We start from the raw sequence: 24,547 nt of genomic DNA, 5'->3' as shown, positions 1-24,547 counted from the left end.
AGGGAGCAAAGCTTTGTGCATAAATATTTAGCACAAATGGAAATAAAACAAAGCACTGCACGATCTGAAATGGTATTCATGCAAACCAGCCTCTGATTCATATTCAAAAGTCTAATATTACTGCGACATGTTTACGAATCACTTGCTCTCTCAAATCTTAATTGCTGATGAATCCAGGAACTTCAGCACGCTGAAAAATATCAGCTGTTTTCAGATAACCCCTGACCGTTGACCCACATGGGAGAGACTGACCGTTCTTTTGACTTTCTATTAGCTTCCATAATGAAACCGAGAATTCTATGAATAATGGCCTGCTACAGCTGGGCGCTGCCGTGGGCAAGGATCAGGAAGAGGTAGAGTAGAGAATGGGATCTCAGACAGGGTGATGGTGTGAATGGAGAATGAAGAGAGACAATTTCCCTATACTTCAAAGTTTTTTTTCAGAGGCTTGAAGAGGAATTATCTCTCAATACCCCTGATATTTTTGACAAGGAACAGAGTTCCCAAGCCTTTTCTCTTCATATTTTAGAGATAAACTCTCTTCAAAGCTTTCATGAAAGTTTCTGTAATTGTTATATTAGACACCAACAATCCCTCCCTTCAGGCAGCTAATCTCTCATTTAAACTTTCTCTCCTTTTGACTCCAGCATGTAAGAGCCTCTCCTCAATTTGGCCTCGCGGTTTGAAAGCCATCCACTATCCTTCGCGGACGCAAATAACCGAGTTCTGTGGAGTCCCAGAGGCCCGCGTTCTTTGTGTTAGGAGCTCATGCATCACCAGCCCTCTCTGACAGAGAGAAATATGCCATTTATTTTTGTTTCACCCTGATAGAGGAAGACACAGAGCAGATGAAGGAGGAAAAAGGCCGCCTGTTGCACATGGTTCTTCATGAATCATGTTTCTGTCCGCAGAACTCTGGCCAGGCTTCAGGCCCGAAGTCACTTTGTCAGACAGCAGGACTTAATGGGCTATTACGGTACCCTTACATTGTGACACAGAGAGACTCATAGTAATGATGGCTCTATCCGCTCTGAGCCTGCTCAGCCTGAGGGCTGATTGGGGTTCGGATGTGTAAAAACACTTTTAGACAGTGTATGTTCATCTTAGAAGGATACCACTTTCACCTTCTGTCTACTAATGATGTAATAGATCAACAGCGATCAACAGTCACCACACCACCACACTTCAGTCTGTCGCCGTTGTTCTTGACAAGTCGAGAGCACTGGAATGTTCAGTATTCCACGAATGCTCATCATGTGTGAGAGTATGCTGGGGTTTTAGTGTGTAGAGGAGCAGAGGAGCATGTGGCCTTTGCCACCCCGCCATCCTATTACCTCAGCCTCCTCCGGCAGGGCTTTAACCTTGGCAGGCAGGCTGGAGGAGAGAGGGTAATTCTAACCTTAAAAACCTGCTGATTAAAGCTAGTTTTGTGGAATTCGATTCCACTTAATGCCTTTGGCCCTGAGCCCAGAGGCCTGGCATTAACATCAACAGACACTGTGTCTTCTGCCCGAGAGACGTGCTCAAGCGTGCACACACACACACACACGCATTTGTTGTACTGTCACAGACATGAGTGTGGGTAGTACACACACTATTCCTCCTCCTTATCTCTTTTTCTCTCTCTCTCTCTCTGTGTGCAATGATATTGGACAGCCTTAGGTGTACAATATTTCCTCTGTGTTATTGTTGGCTTTGTGATATTGATGTATGGCTGTGTTTACTTGTCCAGCTCGAATAATTAATTCCCCCTTTTGGGGTCTGTGTATAAACTGTTTTTGTTTATTTACAATGTGCAAGGTATTTTTAGAAACCAAATTACCATGAGGCTTTCTTTTTTGTGCAGGCGGCTTTGTCCCCTTACCTTCATTTATTTCCACACATCTGAAGTTTGAGTTGCGATGGCAGCGGTGTTGTAGGATAAAGAGGTGGCTAAACTCAATGAGATGATAATGCTTACTAGAGATGATACTAAGGTCATACTAGTAGATGATACTAGCAGGGTTCGAATTTAAAGTGAGGTAGCAAACATTGTGGAGAATTCCAATTTATATTCAAAGGATTGTTTACCCAAAAAGGAACTTCTTTCTGAATTCTTTCATCATTTTTTTTTTCTGTTGAACTGTCCCTTTAACAAAGTAAAAAAAAAAAATGAAAGTTTAAATAAGTTTTTTTTTTTTTTTAAACTTAAAATGTTAAGGTATCATGACAGACAGAAATGTCACCTATAGATATTTGTACTTCATTTATATTATAATTCTTTATATTTACTAATTTACTTTATTATTTACTATTTTGCTTAAGGTGCCATTTGGGGCATGGCCTTATATACACAAAGAAAAGTCTGTAAAAATAGGGCACAATGTACTGTTGTTAATGTACTGTGGAATTTTCCATATTGATTTTTTCCCAGGTGTTTAACCCGTATTACGCATTGTGTTGTGTGTTTTAGAGTTAAAGAAAATGCCTGTAAACCTAACAGATAGTGTCCTGCAGAAAATTACCTGTGCCTTTTCCATTTTTCTTACAATTCACAGCTCTGCCACACTTTGAGGTGCAGAAGTCTTGGAGGTTATCAGTGTGTAAAGAAAGTTAGGTTGTGATTGGCAATGTGGCAGTCTGAGTCTTAGCGACAGCCTGTTACTGCTTCAACTTGCCAACTAGGTTCAGCAAGGTAGATATAGACCCGTTCTTCCTTGAAAGAGGCTGAATAACTTGCAGGACAGGAGACATTTTTGTGTCTTTACCTCTGGCTCAATTCACAGCCCTTAGGCAGGTCTACTTATAGATGCCTGATTGATAATACAGGAACTTGATCTTCTTAATGAAATGGCGACTCTGCAATAGATGTGACAGCTCAAGGTTTCATAACCAGGACATACTCGTGGGGGTTTTCATTTCATGTATGCACATAGTTATCCAGATCTGTTCAGTATTGCTGAAAGAAGAGTAAGGCATGACAAATGTACATGTTCAAGTGATTGGTAATAGATTTGTCTTGATTATCTACAAGGTCTCGGCTCACTATATCACTCTACGAGGCAATTCATCAAGTTGTCGCCAATGCGCTTTCAAATTGTATGATTGAGTATTCCCAACTGGATTCACTGTCTGATAAATTATTTCTTTTGTAGCGAGTGCTATAAGACAAAACTCTATCAAGGTTAGCGTGGGGTTCGTTATAGCTGCTATACGAGACCAGAGAAACACTGTGGTGTCTGGTTTCCCTCAGAGGCTTAAGGGCCTCAATCAGGGTTGGCACAATATTTAATTTGATGCAAGTGAAAATGAGGCTGTGATGTATAGAATATGAGTCTGTTTAATAAGGCAAGACAGGCAAAACCATTGTTTTTTTCTCATGCACTGAACCAGAAATCTCCATTTCAGTAGCACTTACATGCACCAATCTTTCCAGTTTTATTTCTGTATCTATATTCTGAATGAGTTTACAGAGGGGTTTGTTTATATAGCATCATTCACCTGATTTATATGACATTTTATTCCTAAAAATATATATTTTTTCTGGCTGTTGACAGTGTTTTTTTTTTATTTAAAAAGAAGAAGATAAAAATAAATATCCTCTCTGTAAAAACCTTTAATATGTCAACAAAATGAAACAATTTTAAGCCTGACTTTATCCAATGTTTACATTTCTCTTCTGAAAATGTAGCCAAATTGGTGCATATTTCATCAGATATTGCCTTATTTACATATTTAAACATAACCTTTCTGAAATCTTGCAATACAAAACAATTGTCTTAATGTACTGCAGTTAATCATCTGGGAAAAATATGGTGATTTCTATTAGTTATTTTTATGTTGTTCATCTTGTCTTGCCTGTTTTGCAATATTGAATACTGTACAATGTATTGAAGCCTCATTTTCATTCGCATCACATTAAACGTGGCATCTACCCTGACTGAAGTTCATTGTGAGCGTCCCCTATCCCAACCGCACATATTGTCACATCATAAAACAGCAAATTGGCACCATACTTCAGACGCCATGGTCTGATTAAGAGTGCCTTCACACTTCATTATGGCCTAATGAGAGAGTCTCACATCTTCGGCAGGTTGGACACCTTGCATTCATTGCCAGCTCGCCTGCCTTGATTGATGGCTTCGCGTAACAACATGTGCACAATTGGCATGTCCCAAACACAACTCAACTGTCTGACCATGTAACATCAGATCAAAGTGTCCTTCCCCTCTGATGACCATTACTGACACCTAGCTACTAGACCCCTACTAAGGTCTGGAGTCAGACCTTAGTTTCAGTAGTCATGTCAAAGCAATAACTAAATCAGCATACTATCATCTGAAAAATATTGCAAGAATTAGCCTAGATGCTTTGTTTCCAGTCAAGACTTAGAGAAACTTGTGCATGCTTTCATCATCAGCAGGGTGGATTATTGTAATGGACTCCTCACTGGCCTTCCCAAAAAGACCATAAGACAGTTGCAGCTCATACAGAACGCTGAGCAGAACCAGAAAATATGAACATATCACACTAGTCCTCAGGTCTTTACACTGGCTCCCAGTTACATTTAGGATTGATTTTAAAGTATTATTACTGGTATATAAATCATTCAGTGGCCTAGGACCTCAATACATTGCAGATATGCTCACTGAATATAAACCTAACAGATCACTCAGACCATTAGGATCATATCAGCTAGAAATACCAAAGGTTCACTCTAAGCATGGCGAGTCCGCTTTTAGCTATTATGCCAGCCGCAGCTGGAACCACCTTCCAGAAGAGATCAGATGTGCTCCTACAGTAGTCACATTCAAATCCAGACTCAAAACACATCTGTTTAGCTGTGCATTTAATGAATGAGCACTGTGCCGCTGTTCGTCCGACTGCTTGCACTGTATTTTATTTCCTTTTTATTAAGCTGTTTTCTCTAAACTGTTTTAATTATTCTTATTTCTTTTGATTATTTTAATTACTTCTATGTAAAGCACTTTGAATTACCATTGTGTATGAAATGTGCTATTAAAATAAACTTGCCTTGCCTTGCCTAGCAGAGCACATAGGCTTACACAAAAATGGCAAGTATCGGAAGAAATCACCCGCTACTGTTACCCGTTGGCTGTCTTTATAATCTACTTTTGGACAGACAGAAATTCTGATCACAATGTTTATACACATTTTTCGCTGTGGTCAATTCATCTCAAGTGGTCAAGGTTGCTTGAACTTTTTTAATTAAAAAATAACTTGGCTTTGAAATACCACTTCCTAGAGGTAATCACTCAATCAAGCTACCAACTTTACAGTTTTTGAACCACTGATGGACTGACCCCACTATAACTCAAATTCAGCCCTTTTCACAACAAAATCTCATCTCATCAAGTTAGTCTGTTTTATATATATATTGAGAACAGTTCGCAATTTGTAGTCTTGCTGTTGCTTCAAATAATGAGTAAGTCAGACTGAGAAATGGAGAGAAGTCCTGCGTGATTGTAGGAATATAATTATGCCTTAATTGCTTGCCATTTGATGTGCTGTCATTTGTCACAGCCCACAGACAGCAAATTATTTCTTCTGTCATTGTCAGTTTGTCACATTGCCACGCAGCCTTGAGAGAGAATCAGCAAAGAGCTGAATAATATTTGTCCTGATTTACTGATAAGCTTGTCTGTGTTAGAGGTTTGCGGTTTTCTCGTTTGCTTTTTTTTTTTGTGTATTATATCATCAGATGTTCTGAGAGAATGCGAGATGGTCAGCCTACCTGTGCCTGGGATTGTTTGTGAGTTTGTGTTTCTCTCTTCATAAACCTAATGATAGAATCCCAGTAAACCTAATAAGCAGAGGCTTCCTGGGGCTAATTTATTCACTCCTGTCCACACAGTGTGTAGAACAGTAATAAAAAAATTAAACAAAAATATAATACGATGTTATACGATATCATAAAAATCTATTGTTAGTCAAGTTGCTCTCGAAAAGTTACTGCCGATCTAAATCACTCCAAACCAGTCACATTTGAGGTTCAGTGACTGCCAGAGCTGCCTATGTAGGCAACAGGCAGGCTTGCTAGGTTTTGTAACAGAGCTATACTGTTGTGTATGTGTGTGTAAGCCCTGATAGTGTGCAAACAGCATGTGTGTAGCCGATGGACAGTTTACATAGATTCCCGTATCAGCTCTGACAGGTGCTACAGTCTGACACGGCCCAGGCGTCTTGTTTATGCTTGCTGAACACTTTTTGTATTTCTTAAATTGAGTAAACAAAAGCTGCCTGGGGCTAATTTATTCAGTCTCCAGTCCGCACAGTGGGATGAACAGTAAGGAACCGCACACACCTGTCAATACCGCGGAACAGACACTCATTGCACTCGGCCTGGTACATATAGCAGACATCCACATATAGACATTATCTGTCAGATGGAGATGGAGCAATGTGTTCTTATATGTTTAGATCCAGATCTGGATGGAAGTTCTGAAGCAGTGGCATTTTGACGGACTTGTGAAATGAACAGGCGCTGCTTCCCTTGCCTACTCGGAGAAAACGCCCCTGGTAGAAAGCTTTGCAGAGATCTTCTCTGTCTGCCTGGCCCTCTCGCACTCTTTCTCTCTCTGTATAGAGGGACCTGTGAGAGACTCGGGACCTCAATGCTCTGCTGAGTATAGTGTTTGTTTGCTCATGAGTATCTGAGTGCATTGACACGGTCAGGGAATTTGTGTCAGCACAAAGACACACTCACTTGTTTGTTCTGTGCTGCTGCTGGTGATAGAAAGAAAGTGAGAGATAGAGAAAGACTTTATATATGTTCTGAGTGTTCTTACTGTCTTACTAAATGAATACTATACTGTATATGTACCTGCTATATAATTGTCACGTGGCCTCACTATGTTGCATGTTTAATTCAGCAAGTGGTGTACAGTTATCAGCACAAAAATATGTTAATGAAAATAAATGCTAAATCAACATATACATCAAAGTTTGGAGTTTGTTTTTGAAAGAAGTCTCTTATGTTCATCAAGACTGCATTTATTTGATCAAAGACAGTAAAAACAGTAATATTGTGAAATATTATTACAATTTAAAATAGCTGTTTTCTATTTTAAAATGGTTTGTGTGAAATGATTCACACTGTGAACAGTATACACTGGGTAAAATACATTCATATTAGTGGTCAGTATGGGCCCATAGTGTGCAGTATATTAGTATTTATATTCTAAGCTTGTGTAAATACTACAGTATTTGTTTTCAGAACACTAGTATGCAGGCATGCCATTCCAGAAATAACCTCTGTGGTTTTGCCTTTGCTTACTCAAAATCAACTGTAGTATGTAAAAAATATATGGTTTTGTAGAAACAATCTTGCTGACGAGAGGAGAGTGAGTTCCTCCTGCCAAGACTAACAAGATTTCTCTCTAGGACTGATCCTCCTCCTATCTATAACATGTTAGGAGTTGCCAAGACTCTGATCTTTTGTAGAGCTCTTTTGAAACGGCATTGTGAAGAATGCCTTAGAAATACCTAACTTCAATTGAACTATAGTTTTGATTTGCACACTTTGTGATCCAACACTGGACATACAATTCTAATTGTATGCCACATTAGCTTGTCATTGCAGTATAACAGTGCCCTTACCCTGTCTTAGATCTTTCAAAGAAGTCCATTATTTCATAGTGCATTGTGTGTGTGTGTGTGTGTGTGTGTGTGTGTGTGTGTGTGTGTGTGTGTGTGTGTGTGTGTGTGTGTGTGTGTGTGTGTGTGTGTGCCTGCAGACGTGTGCATATATCCATGCAAGTGTGTGTGTGAATGCACCAAGACTGCTTTGTTTTCCAATTCTCCGCAGGTAAATAAATATTCCCTGTGTGCGTTGTAGAGGAGCCGTAACCATAGAAATGGATATTTGATTTATTCCAGAAAGAGCCAAGCTCTTTGGCTTGAGTGCTTGCAAACAATATGTTTGGGAAGAAAGCCGGCACCCAGCAACAGCTCAGAATCACAGATGTCTTCTCAAAATCACATGACTCATTTCAGCCCTGGCAGACCTCTCAGTGTCCTGTCCGTTCCTAACGGAGGAACTAACTGAAAGCGGTGACACTGCTAACATTTTTCAGAAGTATGGTAGTAGTTTAGCTAAGTAGTCAATTTTGTGACAGTGAAATGTGGAAAAACTCTACATCGCTGTTTCAACTTTGGATTATACACACAGCTTTTTACCAGAGTAAATGAGTAATTTTTTTTTTAATGATAAGATTCCTGAAAGAAGTCTCTTTAACTTACCAAGGCAACAATATTAATACAATTTAATATATATATGAAGAGTTCAGATGCAAAAACCTCAAAGTCTGTCTGAAATTAGCTTTTTTTTTTATCAGGCTCCTATGTTAAGGTTCAGTAATTTCACTTTAATGCAATGAAAAGGTTATTAGTCAGTTGTTGAAATGGCTTATTTTCAAAAATGTCACTTTAGTCAATTCATTGTGTTTTTCTGCAAAACCCATGTGTGCTTATTTCGCAAAAACCTAAGTCCTCCTCTTTGGACAATAAGACATAGTAAACAGTTGCAAAATCACTAAAGATGCAACTGGAAACATTGCAAGTGAGGAAAGCAGAATTCAAAATGTAACAATGAAGAAGCTGATCAACTACACAGTAGGAGGAACTGTAATGCAAGTGACTGCCGCATCTTTTTACAGCAGCACAAGGAACTAGGGGTGTTGAAATGAATCGTTGCATCGATTCATCGCGATGCAAACCTGGACGAGTAATAGACCATAATCGATTATAGACTACTGACATTTCTCTTATTTCTTTTGTCACATACAAACTTCTCGCGCTAGTAAAATGGTGGAGTGAGGCGAAACACAAACGCGAGTAATAAAAAATGCACCCACTATTTTAACATTTTCACCGTGCGAGGCTGCGAGCGTGTGCGTGCTTTTGTGTTTCGAGTGCGAGTGTGTGTGAGCGTTATTGTAACTCAAGTACTCTTGACAGTTTCATGTGCTTTTAGTATTTACTAGTTTGTCCTAAATGGTCCTGTCATCTGCTGTGTTTAGACTTAAGTTGTGCAGCAGATAAAATAAAAAGGGAGTTCATATATCTGACTGCTTGTATCAATTGACAAAAATGTAGTTAGAAAAGAATTTTTTTTTATACTGTAGCAGATTATTTTGTTTAATGTTGCTGTCTATTGTTATGTTTTGTCTTATTTGTATCAATTTTAAATAAACTACATTAGATTAAATATTTATTTAAATTAATTATTCATTAAATCAAATATCAGGTGTATTCTAGAGTAAATCTGTTGAATTGTCTGTTAAAAAACGTAATTTTCTATTTAAATGTAACACTGTCAGATAGGCGGACCCCCATAACCCCTACCATACTCTTGTTATTCAGATATGGCCATACCGAACAGGGTTCTTTACTAACCATGTTTCTGTCTGTGTGTTTTTCCCCAGTGTCTGTACGGCTGTTACGTCCACTCCTCCATCATCCCCACCTTCCACCGCAGGTGCTACTGGCTTTTACAGGTAAGACACCTGTTGGGAACTCAGTTACCTATTGATATTTTTCTGAAGCCATCCTATTTTTTCCCCTCTTTACCCCCTTTCCATTTGGTGCTGAGCAGCACACCTTCGGGTGTAATTCAGCTGTAATAGAGAGAGGCAGGGAGATTAAACGTTAACCCCTCAGCCCGCTGGAGCCTGAGCTCCCCGACTGATCAAAGCTAACCTCGAAACTACAGCCCAACACTGAGAGAGGTCCAGAGAGGGATCGCATGCAGATGAAGCCTTTAAAAGAACACAAAAGATAGATATCAGGCTTTTAGGACATATACTAAGGATGGACTCACAAGTGACAGCAACCATTGATCATGAAACACAATAATTGCTTGACTTTTTAAAAACATTTCACACACGTTTAAAATCCAGTAACAATAATTAATTGATTTTTTTTATTTAATATTTTTAATTGCTGTCATTTTGATTGCACATTATGGCAAAAGTGTTGCTTGCCATAGCAGCCACTAATTAATTAAAAACACTGTTTTCTGTGTTTACTGTGACACAAAATGCTCCTAATTGGAAGAACATTAGTGCTTTGGCATCTTACTTATTACAGTCTTTGAAAAGAGGAAAGTGAAAGCTTTTGTAGCAACATTTCCATCTTCTAAGAAATATTATTCTCAGTCTGTCCCATGTTCTCTCAGTTTCCTCTAAGCTGAATCATGTTCTGCTTCACTGCCGCTTCACTTGCTCAATTTTTGTCTCCAGGATAGAGCAAGTTGTTCCAGCATGACTTTGTCTTGCACATATGGTGTCATTCTTTGGGGCTTGGTGGCAGCCTCACTGTGTCCCTGCAGTCTCAGCCTCAGACGGGCCGCACAGTGTCTGTTCGCTGATTTCTGATACATACTGTGCAAAAATCTCATCAGTTTTTCCACGTTACTCATCAAATCTTTGAAAGATATTCAAAGTTTAGTTTGAGCCGCCTTAGTAAGTAGGTTTGCTGCGATAGTGTGTTACTGGTGTTACACTGTGTTCAGCCGCACACCGGTTACATCACTTGCCCATCACGGCAACGCCCCCACCGCCGTTTAGATTTTTTATAGTAATAAAAATCATTTAGTTCAGTTAGAGAACAGTCTCTACAATTAAAACACTAGAATTGCTCAACGTGAGCCGAATGAGAGTCGCAGCACAGATCACATGACGAGAGTGAGGCCAGCTGACTGACAAGACGATGGCGGAAGATTTGGTTTCAAAGCAAAATGTAAAAGCACTGTATTACCGGAGTTGTCACACATCGATTAACCAGTGGGAAAATTTCCTTACCTTCACATCCTTATTAGTAAGTTGAGTAAGTTAACGATGCGCAGAACTGTATGTCCACTGTATATCCTGCTTTTTACAAGTTGTACTACCATTCAAAAGTACTTTTTCAGTAGGTCATTACTTTTTTTTCTTTTTTTTTAAAGATTTTATACTTTTATTCAGAAAGGGCACATTAAGTGGCAGTAAAGACATTTATAATGTTACAAAAGATTTTTATTTAAAAAAAAACTCTATTCATCAAATAAACCTGAAAAAAATGTAGTTCCTCAAAAATAGTATGTTGCACTGTACATCTGTTTTAAACATTGATAATAATAGGTAATGTTTGAGCACCCAATCGGCATTGACACTGAAGTCTGGAGTAATGGCTGCTTAAAATTTAGCTTTGACATCACAGGAAAAATACATTTTAATATATCAAATCAAATCAAATCAAATCAAGTATATTTGTATAGCGCTTTTCACAATACAGATTGTATCAAAGCAGCTTCACAGTATTAAAATAAAATAATACAACAAAGTTTGTTTCTAGTGGAATTTATTGATTGATAGAATAAAATTAAATATCCCCAAAATATCCCCAACTGAGCAAGCCAAAGGCAACAGTGGCAAGGAACCGAAAAAACTCCATCAAGCGGCCTAATGGTGTCCTAAAACTCCATCAGGTGACCTAATGGAGAAAAAAAAAAAAAACCTTGGGAGAACCCAGGCTCAGTCGGGGGCCAGTTCTCCTCTGGCATTTATGAACTAGAGGCCGGATTGTAGTTTGAAACTGTGAGATTAACAATATTATATGAATGCCTGGCTGAAAAGATGCGTCTTTAATCTAGTTTTAAACTGGGAGAGTGAGTCCGAGCAACGAACAGTATCAGGAAGGCTATTCCAGAGTTTTGGAGCCAAATGTGAAAATGCTCTCCCTCCTTTGGTGGATCTGGATATCCTAGGTATGACCAAAAGCCTTGAATTTATTGATCTTAAAGAGCGCGATGGATTATAGGGTGATAGAAGATCCGTTAAATAGACTGGAGCTAAGCCGTTTAGGGCTTTATAAGTCAGTAGCAATACCTTGTAATTAATACGGAACTTTATAGGTAACCAATGCAGTGATGATAAAATCGGTGTTATATGATCATATTTTCTTGATCTAGTAAGAACTCTAGCGGCTGCATTTTGGACTAACTGTAGCTTGTTTATTGAGGATGCAGGACAACCGGCTAATAAAGCATTACAGTAATCTAGTCTCGAGGTCATGAATGCATGAACTAACTTTTCTGCATCAGAAACTGATAGCATATTACGTAGCTTAGCAATGTTTCTAAGGTGGAAAAAGGCTGTTTTTGTAACATACGAAATATGATTTTCAAAAGACAGGTTACAATCGAGTATAACACCCAGGTCTTTTACTGTAGAGGATAAAGTAACAGGACATCCTACGATGTCAAAGTTGTATTGTGAGAGGTTCTGTGGGCGGTTTTTTGAACCGATAAGTATTACCTCTGTCTTGTCTGGATTTAATAATAGAAAATTACGCGTCATCCAATCTTTTATATCTTTAACACACTCTGTCAATTTGGATAATTTAGCGTTTTCATCCGGCCGTGATGAAATATATATTTGAGTGTCATCAGCATAACAATGGAAACTAATTCCATGTTTCCTTATAATATTTCCAAGTGGCAGCATATATATTGAGAATAATAGAGGGCCCAACACAGATCCCTGCGGCACTCCATAGTTTACTGGAATTATGATCGATTTTTCTCCATTTAAATAGACAAAATGGTAGCGGTCTGATAAGTATGATCTAAACCAGCTTAATGCTTGTCCTTGAACACCAGTATAATTTTGTAGTCGATCTAAGAGTATTGTATGATCTATAGTATATCATAAAATAGAAAACTTATTTTAAATTATAAGCTGGTATTTTAAATGATAACATTTACATTAAAAATGGTGACCATTAGAAACATTAAAAAAAATCTGATCGACCCCATACTTTTGAACAGTAGTGTAAATATGAAACAATCTCAAGCTAATTGCTTTATATGTGAGTCAGACGAATTTCTTTCTGTCTCAGCCAAAATAGTCTAAGCCAGAATAAGATGCTAATATGGACCAGACCTTTTGTTGTTTTGTCAAAATATTGTCTATGCGACACTAGTGTCCCAGAGAGCAGATTCACAAAGGTTGCATGGCCTCTAAGTATGCACATAACCCAATCCGAGCACAGTCAAGCCTCACACAATGTCACAAAACTACATTTTCAGGGAATGTGATCACAGAGAGGGAGCGAAAGAAGAGGGAAGCGTACAGAGACTGCAAGTGTGGCTGCCTTTTTATCCAGTCTAGATCTTCTTTATTGAGAAAAGTCTCAGTAATAAGGCAGGGGAGGAGAGGAGGTAATGAGAAAAGAAGCCTATGAGGAATCTCGGCACTCCTTCCCTCTAAAACACTTTTCCCTCAGATAGCGCCTCATTCTTCTAGGCATGTCTCAATGGTATTGCACAGCTCTGCTCTTCTTGCTCTGCATAAAGGCAGAGATCTGCTGAGGGGACGTATTATCGCCTCTTACCCAGAATGCTTTGCACCTCGTTGGCCCTTCTAAAAAGTTCTCACTCACGCAGAATAGACTGTCTTGGAGAGGGAATGACTGTTTAGAGATTCGAGGTGTTAAGGGCATATTATCTCTCACACACACACAGCACATACACACACTCCCTCTGTGACTGTCCTGATCCCGCACTTGATTGATTTAATGACTCCACGTCTCATTCTCTTGTTTAGTGCTAATCGAATGTAATTCCTTGGCTCTCCTTCTTCATCAAATCCTACATTACGGGGCTGAGGTGTGGCGGCCGGGGACACAGACCCGGATATCATTATTATATTAATATGGCTGAATGTGAGGCCACACTTCATTTGTCTTCCAGGCTGTCAGATCTTTAGAAAGTGGTCAATAGCCTTTGCCGAGACCTCTTTATTGTGCGAGAGGAAAGGAGAGCCAGGCTATGTTAGGGAATGAAATGACTCATAAGACAGAATATTGTCCAGATTAATCAAGAAACTGGCAGCAAACCTGCAACCGCCTCCACCTCCATGTCTCTCTTTCTCTCTCTCTGTTTATCTCTCTCCCCGCTTCTGTCTTCCTCTTTCCCTCCTGAGCCTTCTCCCCATGATTGATGGCAAGGTATGGTTTCTCCGCTGAGGATCCGGATGAGTTGGACCATGTTTTCCAGTATACATCCCACTGTACCACTTCACATACATGCTCATTAAAATAAACAAGCATGCTCATATAGAAGGAGAGATGGATGCTCTCTTTTTCTCTTCACGATCTGTCTTACATTGGCTAAATCTGGCATAGGCATGTCAGTGGTGCTGTCCGTGGTTCTGAAAACCTCTTAAACTGTGATCAGTTATTCAGGCGCTCCAAAACAAGTGCACTTTACAGACTTTGACGAGCTTTGAATTCTCCCCATTACCTAAATGTCAACCCCGGCACACACATGTTGTGCTTTAAAAATCAATATTACATTTCCATTTCCTGCCTTGATCTGATGAGGAAAAGTTGAACTCCCTCGCCTTATCATCTTCTTTTTATTTGTTTTTGGCCGCTAGGCTGGTGTAAATTAGCCCGAGGCATGAGGCAGACCCTTCCTTTTTGTCCGGACAGGCGCCGCTCTCCATTTATTTATTCATAGACGGTTGTTTGTGTAGCCACACCACATTTGTGCTGGAGTCGGCGCGCCCCTGACCGCACACTTCCCAGGCTCAGAGTAATGTATATTTAACGTCGCTTATGCTCCCAGACAGAGTCATTTATGAGACAAAGCTTCATTAGACTGTTTTAACGGATGGGGACATTAATACAGCCCGTGCTTGCTTGTGTTTGTTATTGCCAGATTGTTTAGGGTGCTGAATACACAAAAGAGAAATGATGGTGTATTGATTTCCGGGCCGTGGGATTAATGTCTGTTATGAGGTGCCGATGTGGTAAGTTGAAAGTTTATGCTGTCGCATGGATCAGCAGCTGAGTATTGATTGAGAAGTCTTAGAGCTTGTGGCTTGCAGCTGCTGTAAGAGAACAGGTGAATAGGAGTTTTACTGTTTAAGTCTGGTCGCTGGCCCTGGATGTGTGAATTACACAGAATAAGAATTTTTGGATGCTGGTAATGAGCTTTTTGAGTTTGGGCTGGGACTGTCTGTTTGTCCAAACAATGTAAGATGGGGAGTATTTACAAACAACAGCTTTAAAATGTGAAGGGTAAGAGTATGTCTTGCTTTAAAAAACACGTACACATGGATCTCAGTCCAGGGCTATGCATTAATATTCAGACACTGTTCATTCACACGCCCTCTTGACTCATCCAGCTTTCTGCACTGATTCAGGTCATATATGCTGCAGAAGCCCTGTAACAAAATAACAAATATTGTATATGTGCCTTCAGCCAGCTGAAAGTTAACATCTTGAGGCTATACAATGTAAACTGCTCAACTAGTCTAGATATTAGTTTATAGGTGAGGTGATTTTGTGGTTAGTCCACCTCCTGCATGTGGCCAGCTGCCAGTGAATGCATTTACATAGCTTTTTGGAGAATAATGCCTCTAAGGTGAAAATACTGACTGGGCTTGTCAACATAGCTTATATAATCTATATTATATAATTTTTTATTATAATCTTACATTTTTATTTATTTTTACAGATATTTTGATTTATTTAGTCATGAATGTCAGAAAGTTACTCAGGGTTACTCCATTTTATTTGAACAAAATTAGCATTTTTATAAAAGGAAAGATTCGATTTTTTTTAAGCTTACTGACATTTGAAAATGTGAATAATAATTATTTATTTTGAATTATATATATATATATATATACAGTATATATACACAGTGCTGGTCAGAATTATTTGCCCCCTTGGTAAATATGATGAAAAAAATAAATAATCTGCATTGTTTATCCTTTTGATATATATATTTTTTATTAATGCAAATATCTAACCTTTTATTGAAGTAAAATAATTGAAAGTGGGGGGGAAATCACATTATGAGATAAATGTTTTTCTACAAAACACATTGGGAACAATTATTTGCCCCCTTTTATTAAATACTTTTTGCAACCTCCTTTTTCCAAGATAACAGCTCTGAGTCTTCTCCTATAATGCCTGATGAGTTTGGAGAACACCTGACAAGAGATCAGAGACCATTCCTCCATACAGAATCTCTCCAGATCCTTCAGATTCCCAGATCCATATTGGCGCTTCTTCTCTTCAGTTCAGCCCACTCATTAGGGGCCAAGCCCCGAAGGGGCTATGGCACCTATTGTATCTGTTAGTTTTCTTATTATTATTAGGGGCCAAGCCCCGAAGGGGCTATGGCACCTATTGTATCTGTTAGTTTTCTTATTAGGGGCCAAGCCCCGAAGGGGCTATGGCACCTATTGTATCTGTTAGTTTTCTTATTATTATTATTATTATTATTCTTCTTCCTCCTCTTGAAGTCTATGGCAGCCCTATGAACCATACATAGGAAAATGATGAAATTTGGCACACTTGTAGTGATGGTAATGAAAAGTAATTGTAGCAATTTTTGAGTCTCTAGGTCCAACTCTATAGCGCCACCAGCAGTTCAAAAATTCAACATTGAAATGGTTATAACTTTTGAACCCTTTGATCTAGAAAAATGAAACTTAGTACACCTGATTCATCTCATCATGCTGATTAGAACCAATATCTTACATTAAGACTCCGCCCATTACAGTAGTGGCCATTTTGAAAAGTACAGTATGCAGTTTTTTTGCTACTCCTCCTTCAAAATTGGTCTAATTTTGTCCAAACATGTACTCAAATGATCTTCGGACTGAGCCGCATAAAAGTACTGTCCCCGATTTTTTTTATTCTTCTCTGATCAAAAGTTATGACGTCGCAAACTTAACGAGGTCGACCCAAAATTGGTTCAGAAGCTATAGCTCGGCCAAACTTTGATCAATCGAAACGAAAATTGGTACACTTCATCGGAAGCATGATCTGAGGTTCCATGCCAAAGTTGGGAACAGCGCCACCTACGGGTCATGAGATATGGAAAATGCATATTTTGGCCAATAACTTATGAACAGTTTGTCAGAAAATTATAAACTTGGTGTCTATCGATTCCTTGGGTCATGACAAATCCGTGGATATCGATTTTGCCATGATGGGATGTACCACGTGTCCGCCATTTTGAATGATGTCATAATTTGCAATATCTTTTAAACTATTTGAAATTTCTTCACCAAATTTGGTATGGATCATCATTAGCATGGCCCGAAGGTACCTGAGAAATTTGATCACAGCGCCACCTAGTGTTCCAGAGATATCATTGTTTTTTGAAAAAACGCTTATAACTTTTGCTAACATTGCTTGAAATTTGATTTCTTTATGTCAATATATTCCTTGGCTTATGCCGATTTCAACGATATCTCATATGTTATTTATCAACAATGTGACTGGCCGCCATATTGGAGTGAATGTAAAACAGTTTTTTCGCTACTCCTCCTTCAAAATTGGTCTAATTTTGTCCAAACATGTACTCAAATGATCTTCGGACTGAGCCGCATAAAAGTACTGTCCCCGATTTTTTTGCTATACTGGAAAAAAAAAGTTATGATGTCGCAAACTTAATGAGGTCAACCCATAATTGGTTCAGAGGCTGTAACTTGTGAACAGTTTGTCACAAAATCATAAAATTGGTGTCTATCGATTCCTTGCGTCATGTCGAATCTGAGGATATCTATTTTGCCAGCATTGGATGTACCACATCATAAGCTATATTAGCATTAAGTTAGCTTAGCATGCTAATCTCGTTAACATGATTTTGTGTGCTCATTCACACACTGAAGCCTCTCCTCTGCAGCTTTGTAAAACATGTCCTCTGGGTGGCGCAAGTGGTTCAACCATGCGTCATGAATCCCGAACCATTGTGGTCGTGGGTTCGAGACCAGTGTGGGGCGACTTTGAAATTGTGTATAAAATAATAATTTAAATTCCTTCCGGCTCTGCACTGCTGTTGGTGCTTAAATGCTAGCTGTGCTGCTGTAATTGATGTGCTTACTGTGCTTGATGTACATTAAATTTCTGATGTTTTGCTCTTCTGGCTCCGCATTGCGCTACAGCGGCTGTTGCTTGCTCTGCCTTGCAGGGCTTGGCCCCGTATTGCTGCTTGCAGCTATATTTTTCTATTTGATTTTGATGTTTGTTTTTGGATCACTGCCTTGTTGGAAGATCTAAACATGGCCCATTATAAGATTTCTAGCAGAGGTTGTCAGGTTTTGTTTTTTTATCTGTCTGTATTTGATCGAATCCATGATGCCATCTGAACAAGATGTCCAGGACCTCTGGTAGAAAATTAGGCCCACAGCATTAAAGATACAGCATACATTTCATTTTACACATGGGGTACTTTTTATCCCTGTATGAACCAAACCCATATTAAGTGTTTGCTGCCAAAAAAGCTCATTTTTTTGTTTCATCTGACCATAGAACCCGTCCCATTTCAAGTTCCAGTAGTGTCGGTTACTTTTCAAACGTTCTATGGACAGATGAAACAAACAAAAAAAAAAGAGCTTTTTGGCAGCAAACACTTAATATGGGTTTGGTTCATACAGGGTTAAAAAAGTACCCCATGTGTAAAATAAAATACTCTGCTGTATCTTTAATGTTGTGGGCCTAATTTTCTACCAGAGGTCCTGGACATCTTGTTCAGATACATGGCATCATGGATTCGATCAAATACAGACAGATAGAATATCAAAACCTGATTATATCAAAAGGATTAACAATGCAGATTTATTTTTTACAGCCATCTTTGATCATATTTACCAAGGGGACAAATAATTCAGAACAGCACTGTATACAGTAAATATATATATTACTTTAAGCCCTTCAAATGATATCTAAATTACTTTTTCAGAAATTGATTGTTCATCATAGATATATTAAAGTCATTGTCTGTATTTAAAAAAAAAAACTCAGTAGATCTACACACACACACACACACACACACACACAGAAGTGAATACAGAAACTTTCTCATGGCATGAATCTTCACCGTGATCAGACTTCTCTGAGTTCTCTGTTTCTTTTTCTTTAGGTCTTCTCTCAGGTTCACATTATTCATGTTTTGCCACATGGTTTCAGTCACCCGCAGAGCTGCTGTGTCAGTGCTACATAAGGCCACATCAGAGTAGAGCACATGGGACCTCCTCTATAACAATCCCCTTATCTGTAAACATCAGCGTCTTCCTCTCCCACACCTGCCTCCACCTGCTCTTCATCATAGCAGCGGTCCAATTTACCATCATTGTGCGTCAGCTGTCCCAGTAGCCCGCTCTCTCATCTCCATCCATCTCGGCCCACAGCCTTGGTCGTACACACTCTACGACTCACACAGACACCTCTCTTACACACAATCCATGTGTACCGTCTACCCATTCTCACACAATTAGCATATTAAACACATTTTTTTCATGATGCTTAACATTATTTATCCTAGTTGGACATTTTCCTAGATCAGAATCCTTCAAGATCAGTCAGTTTTTAGAGTTATGTTTAGGTTTAGACCCAAATTCTTGCAAACAGTTCTTGCTATGCAAGCCCAATTTCATGCACTGTTGCATTGTCAGCATTGCCACAAGGGGCGCTATAGCTGACATAATCTTAATCAATGTTTTTCTATGGTTAGTTGTCTCTTTTCCAGTGAGCTTCTGATATGAAAGAGGTAACAGTCGTTAGTGTTCAGTTTATGGGCAACAGCAACTTGATAATGCATGTAACGTATGTATATGCATTCTGCATTCATGGTCTTAAAGGGATAGGTCACCCAAAAATGTACCTCATGTACTCATCCTCATGTTATTCCAAACCTACAAGAATGTTTTGAAACATTCTTCAAAATACCTTAATTTGTGTTCCTCAGAAGAACGAAAGTCATACAGATTTGGAACATCATGAGGGTGAGTACATTTTTTGGGTGAACTACTGTATCCTTTAAGCAGCTTTAGCATCAGCTATAGCATTAAATTGTATAGTTCACCCTAAAAAGCTAAATTCTGTCATAATTTACTCACCCTCATGTTGTTCCATACCCATAAGACTTTGGTTAATCTTTAAAACACAAATTAAGATATTTTTAATGAAAGATGAGATGTTTCAGTCCTTCCATTAACCAAAACTTAGAAGTCCAAAAAGGTCATAAAGGCATCGTAAAACGAATCCATATGAATCAAGCCATTTAATCCAAGTCTTGTGAAGAGATACAATCGCTTTAAATAATGAACAAATTTAATTTAGACTTTAATTTAAATGTGAACACACATATATAGAGCCAATCCCATACGGTGAACATGGATGCTCAAACATGCATGTGTGATGCACGAAAACCATTGAGGTTGGTTCTAGCGTACGTGACGCACACACAAGCTTTTGTGATTACCATATGTGATGCCCTTTATGTATGTGTGCTTATACGTGAATAAAAGCCCAAATCAAATTGTTTTGTTTAACAATGTCAACGCTTTTGTATCTTCTAAATTTTGGCTTGGACTTTCATTGGAGGTAGAGAAACCTCTAAGGTTTCATTGAAAACATCTTATTTTGTGTTTGGAAGATTAACCAAAGTCGTTGGAATGGCATGAGGTTGTGTAAATTGGAATGACAGAATTTTTGGGTGAACTATCCCTTTAAGGATAGTGAGAACTAAATATGTGAGGAAGTATGTGTTAGCAAAAGTAACATATTTAGTACTCCTTCGCTTACCTTTTCAACTTTTCACACTCTCTTCCCTTCATTCATCGCACACTCCTCTCCTCCTGACCCCATCAGCTCTTCAGTCAGGTCAGAACATTGCTCTCCCATTGAGAGAGACTTCCTCCATATTAAGGATCACTGACCAGTAGCAGAGTAAACAAAAATTTAATTTTTCTTCTCTCTGTCTCTGTCTTTGTGTCTTGGTGCTGTGGGCCAGTATGTATCTGGGGCTTCCTCTGACCTAACCCTTTCCAAACTACCTTTTAGGCTGTTTTTGCATGCCACTTTCCCCGTTATCCACTTTCTCTTTGACATATCCTGCATGTCACTCCTTCTCCTCCATACAGAAGCCATTCACGTGGACACCGAGCTGAGAGAGAGAGAGCCAGGATGTGAGATGGCTGCTTAATAATTCAGAGCTCTGTGAAAGGGCAGGAGTCTGCCAGTGAGCCAAACTGACATTCAGCCAGTTATTGAGCGCCGGCCGCTGGCAGCCGTGTGTGTCCAGCCGTTTCCCTCTGTGCGTCTGGGACATTAGAGCGGGAGATTGACCTGCCTTATTGTGTTAATCCAACTCTTACCTATAGACTCGGATCCTATACCTATAGACCGATGGCGCTTCATGGGCCGCAGGTCACGCAGGCATCTGAGCGTGATCACTGCTTTTCTATTAGGACACTGTCTGGAGAGCCTTGGGAGCGCTACGCTCTGTTGGCTGGTTAACTTGTTTTTGCGTGTGCACGTGTTGGCCGAGTTTACACCTGGCATTAACATCAATATTGAACAAACCGTTTGAAACAGGATGGCACTAAATCAGGTCTCAACAAGAGACCTTTTTTTTGTTGTTGCTGGCTCAGTACTTTCGATTTTCACTTGCCCTGTCAACATTTTCACTCCCCACACTTTCAATGAATTGTTAATTTTTACTTTTAGCAATGTGTTTTTAGATATGCTAGAAATATTTATTTAATCTTATAATACTTATTTTTCCCACTTATTAAGTCTTTGTTGCTTTTTTAGTTTATAGAGAAAGAATTACTGAGCAAACAATTTTTTAACAAACTTAACATTTAATGAAAAATAAATATTTGAAAATAAATACTTGTTTTAATATCTTCCTGAAATATTTATTTATTTGTATAATATATAATATTTAATAATAAAAATAATGTTTTTTTATTTTTTGTTTATAAAGAAAAATGTAATAAACGTAACATTTAATTAAAAATAAACATGAAAATTTATGTTTTAATATTATTTCTTGATTTGTTTTTCATTAAATATTACGTTCATTACAAAATTAAAAAATGTGTTCATTAAAATTAGTTTTTCTTTACAAAAAGAAAATATGCAATAGTTGGAAATTACACAACTATAAACTTCCTTAATTAATTAAACACATTTTTCCTTAAACTATGACATACAATGCAGAGCCAAACATTTTAATTTGCAACAAATTGATATACAAGGTCAATGAATGTAAAATACAGTTTTTTGTTTTCATTTTGTATTCTTTTTTCAGACTTTATTAACAAATAGCAGACGATGTTGTGATGAATTGCAAAATCAGAGACGTTCCCCTTTTTTTTTTGTCACAGCTGACCACTACTGATCAGATCACCAGTAACATATCTAAATACCAGGTGTAAACAGTGCCTGCGTGTGTCCCTCAGAGGCGAGTTGGCACAGCTCAGACCTTTCCTGCTTTAGATTCATGTTTTCTAAAGCAGCCTATGCAATCAATGCCAGGGACAGGCCTGTGTGATTGGGCCCAGGCTGTGGACATTTTTGATGCGCTCTCCTCTAATTTCTCTGTGTGTGTGAGTGTGCGCGCAAGTGTCAGATGACAGCAGGCTGTGAGCAAAGGCAGATCAATAGGACACAGTACTGCCAGTTGGCAGACAGCCGCGTTTACGAGCGTGTGTGCGGCCGGCCATTTGCCGGGTGTGTTTTGGGAGTGAGCTGAACTGCGCTGTGACGTTTCGACATATAACTTGCGTTGCTGCAGCTAATGACCAGAACTGTCACATTTGTCCAGCACTGATTACACATCAGAGGCCCAATTAGCTCTGGTTGAGTCTGACATTCTGATTTCCTCATCACAGACAGAAATCCCAGATAGAGAAGATGGAAAGAATGAAGGAGAAATGTTTTTCCACCCGAAATTCAAGTCTATTCACTGTCATATCGATTTAAAGCCCGTCATACAAACCCAGGCTCATCAACATACAAAGCAGTGCTCTGAATCCAATTTCTGTGATTGCCAATTTCATCGTGGAGATCTGTTTCATCAGTTCAGGAATTTGGCCCGTCTCGAGGGGAGGAAACAGCTCCATCTGAATGAGAGAGCAGCGGAGAGGTCAGTGACCGCTCTGTTATGTGACTATAAGGATAATAAGGAGACATGTTGTGGCTTTATTTGACTGAAGAAGGTTCTTGTAAGGTCTGATTTTATGATGCAACTACATAAACAAATAGCTCTGAACAAGAATGGAGAGAGGTGTACACCTCTACCTCTAGCCTCTGCTTTACGCCTCTAATTTTGGCTAATTTACTCCCATTTTAGTGAAATCCTCTGTAGGCCTGCTTGTGTAATGTGAGGTGTTGTGTAGGTCTAATTTTAATTTGATGGAAGGCAATATGCAAGTGTAATCTGATTGGAAAATGTTGAGTAGGCCTGATTTCATTCTTTGAGGTGATGTGTAGATCTAATTTGAAATCTGTAGGTTTTGATTTTAGATGATCTTGTTCTAAATATCTTTCTTTCTTTCTTTCGTTGTTAAAAAATATTTGAGTGTATTTTTCAAGCAATATTTTAAATATATGTATTTTTTCTATTAATAGGTCATGACGGTTGACTAGATTCTTTTTCTTCATTACATATTTATTTTATTTTTTTGTTTAGTTTTTTTTTTCCACCAAAGCTAATAGAACAAAAAAAAATGTGTTCTTTGGTCTTTTTAAAGTTGACTTTTCTTTCCTTCATCATACAGGGTTTTATTTATTTGTCATTTGCCTCAAACTGTATGTGTGTGTGTGTGTGTAGCCACTGTAAGGTGATGATTTCATCAGGCAGAGATCAGAGATTCAAATGAGCATTGTAAATCACACACCATTAATGAGCTGCCTTGTAAATTAGCAATGCAGGGTGTGTCAGAGCTGGAATGGGGAGGGGGGGTTGCCACATGGGGACACATAAACTACCTCCACAGGGCTATTTACTGCCACCATAACCGTACTCAGAACCTGAGTCTGGCACACTGCCCTACGCCCAGAGAGCTTTGATGGCCTTTTTCACTGGTCCATCTCCATCGCTCGTTAGAAGGCCTGGGGGAACGTCTGTGCTCTTTGCACCCTCACAAATGATAGAGGACGATAAAACAGAAGGCTTTGGGGCCTTTGGAGTTACTCTCCAAGACCCATAACCAGGCTGGAACAGAATCTGTGCAGATTTGGAACAACCATCATTCAAAAAGTCCTATATATCTTACAGGTCCTATGTTTATATATATATATATATATATATATACAGTGAGGAAAATAAGTATTTGAACATTTTGCTATGTTCTCCCACTTAGATATCATGGAGGGGTCTGAAATTGTCATCGTAGGTGCATGTCCACTGTGAGAGACATAATCTAAAAAAAAAAATCCAGAAATCACAATGTATGATTTTTTTTACTATTTATTTGTATGATACAGCTGCAAATAAGTATTTGAACACCTGAGAAAATCAATGTTAATATTTGGTACAGTAGCCTTTGTTTGCAATTACAGAGGTCAAACGTTTCCTGTAGTTTTTCACCAGGTTTGCACACACTGCAGGAGGGATTTTGGCCCACTCCTCCACACAGATCTTCTCTAGATCAGTCAGGTTTCTGGGCTGTCGCTGAGAAACACGGAGTTTGAGCTCCCTCCAAAGATTCTCTATTGGGTTTAGGTCTGGAGACTGGCTAGGCCACGC

At 38.8% G+C, this 24,547-nt stretch overlaps 1 protein-coding gene across 1 annotated transcript in view; it reads left to right on the top strand.

Annotated features, from left to right (window-relative positions):
• The window catches only part of camta1a (calmodulin binding transcription activator 1a), a 424,467-nt gene that overhangs the window by 334,340 nt on the left and 65,580 nt on the right, over nucleotides 1–24,547 (top strand). Inside the window, 1 exon segment of the mRNA XM_084099066.1 lies at nucleotides 9,426–9,497. Within this exon segment, the coding sequence (XP_083955192.1) occupies nucleotides 9,426–9,497 (72 nt within the window).

Source organism: Abramis brama, assembly GCF_963993115.1.
Source record: "Abramis brama genome assembly, chromosome: 22".
Classification (NCBI taxonomy): Eukaryota; Metazoa; Chordata; class Actinopteri; order Cypriniformes; family Leuciscidae; genus Abramis; species Abramis brama.
This window is presented reverse-complemented; position numbering and strand designations above follow the sequence as displayed.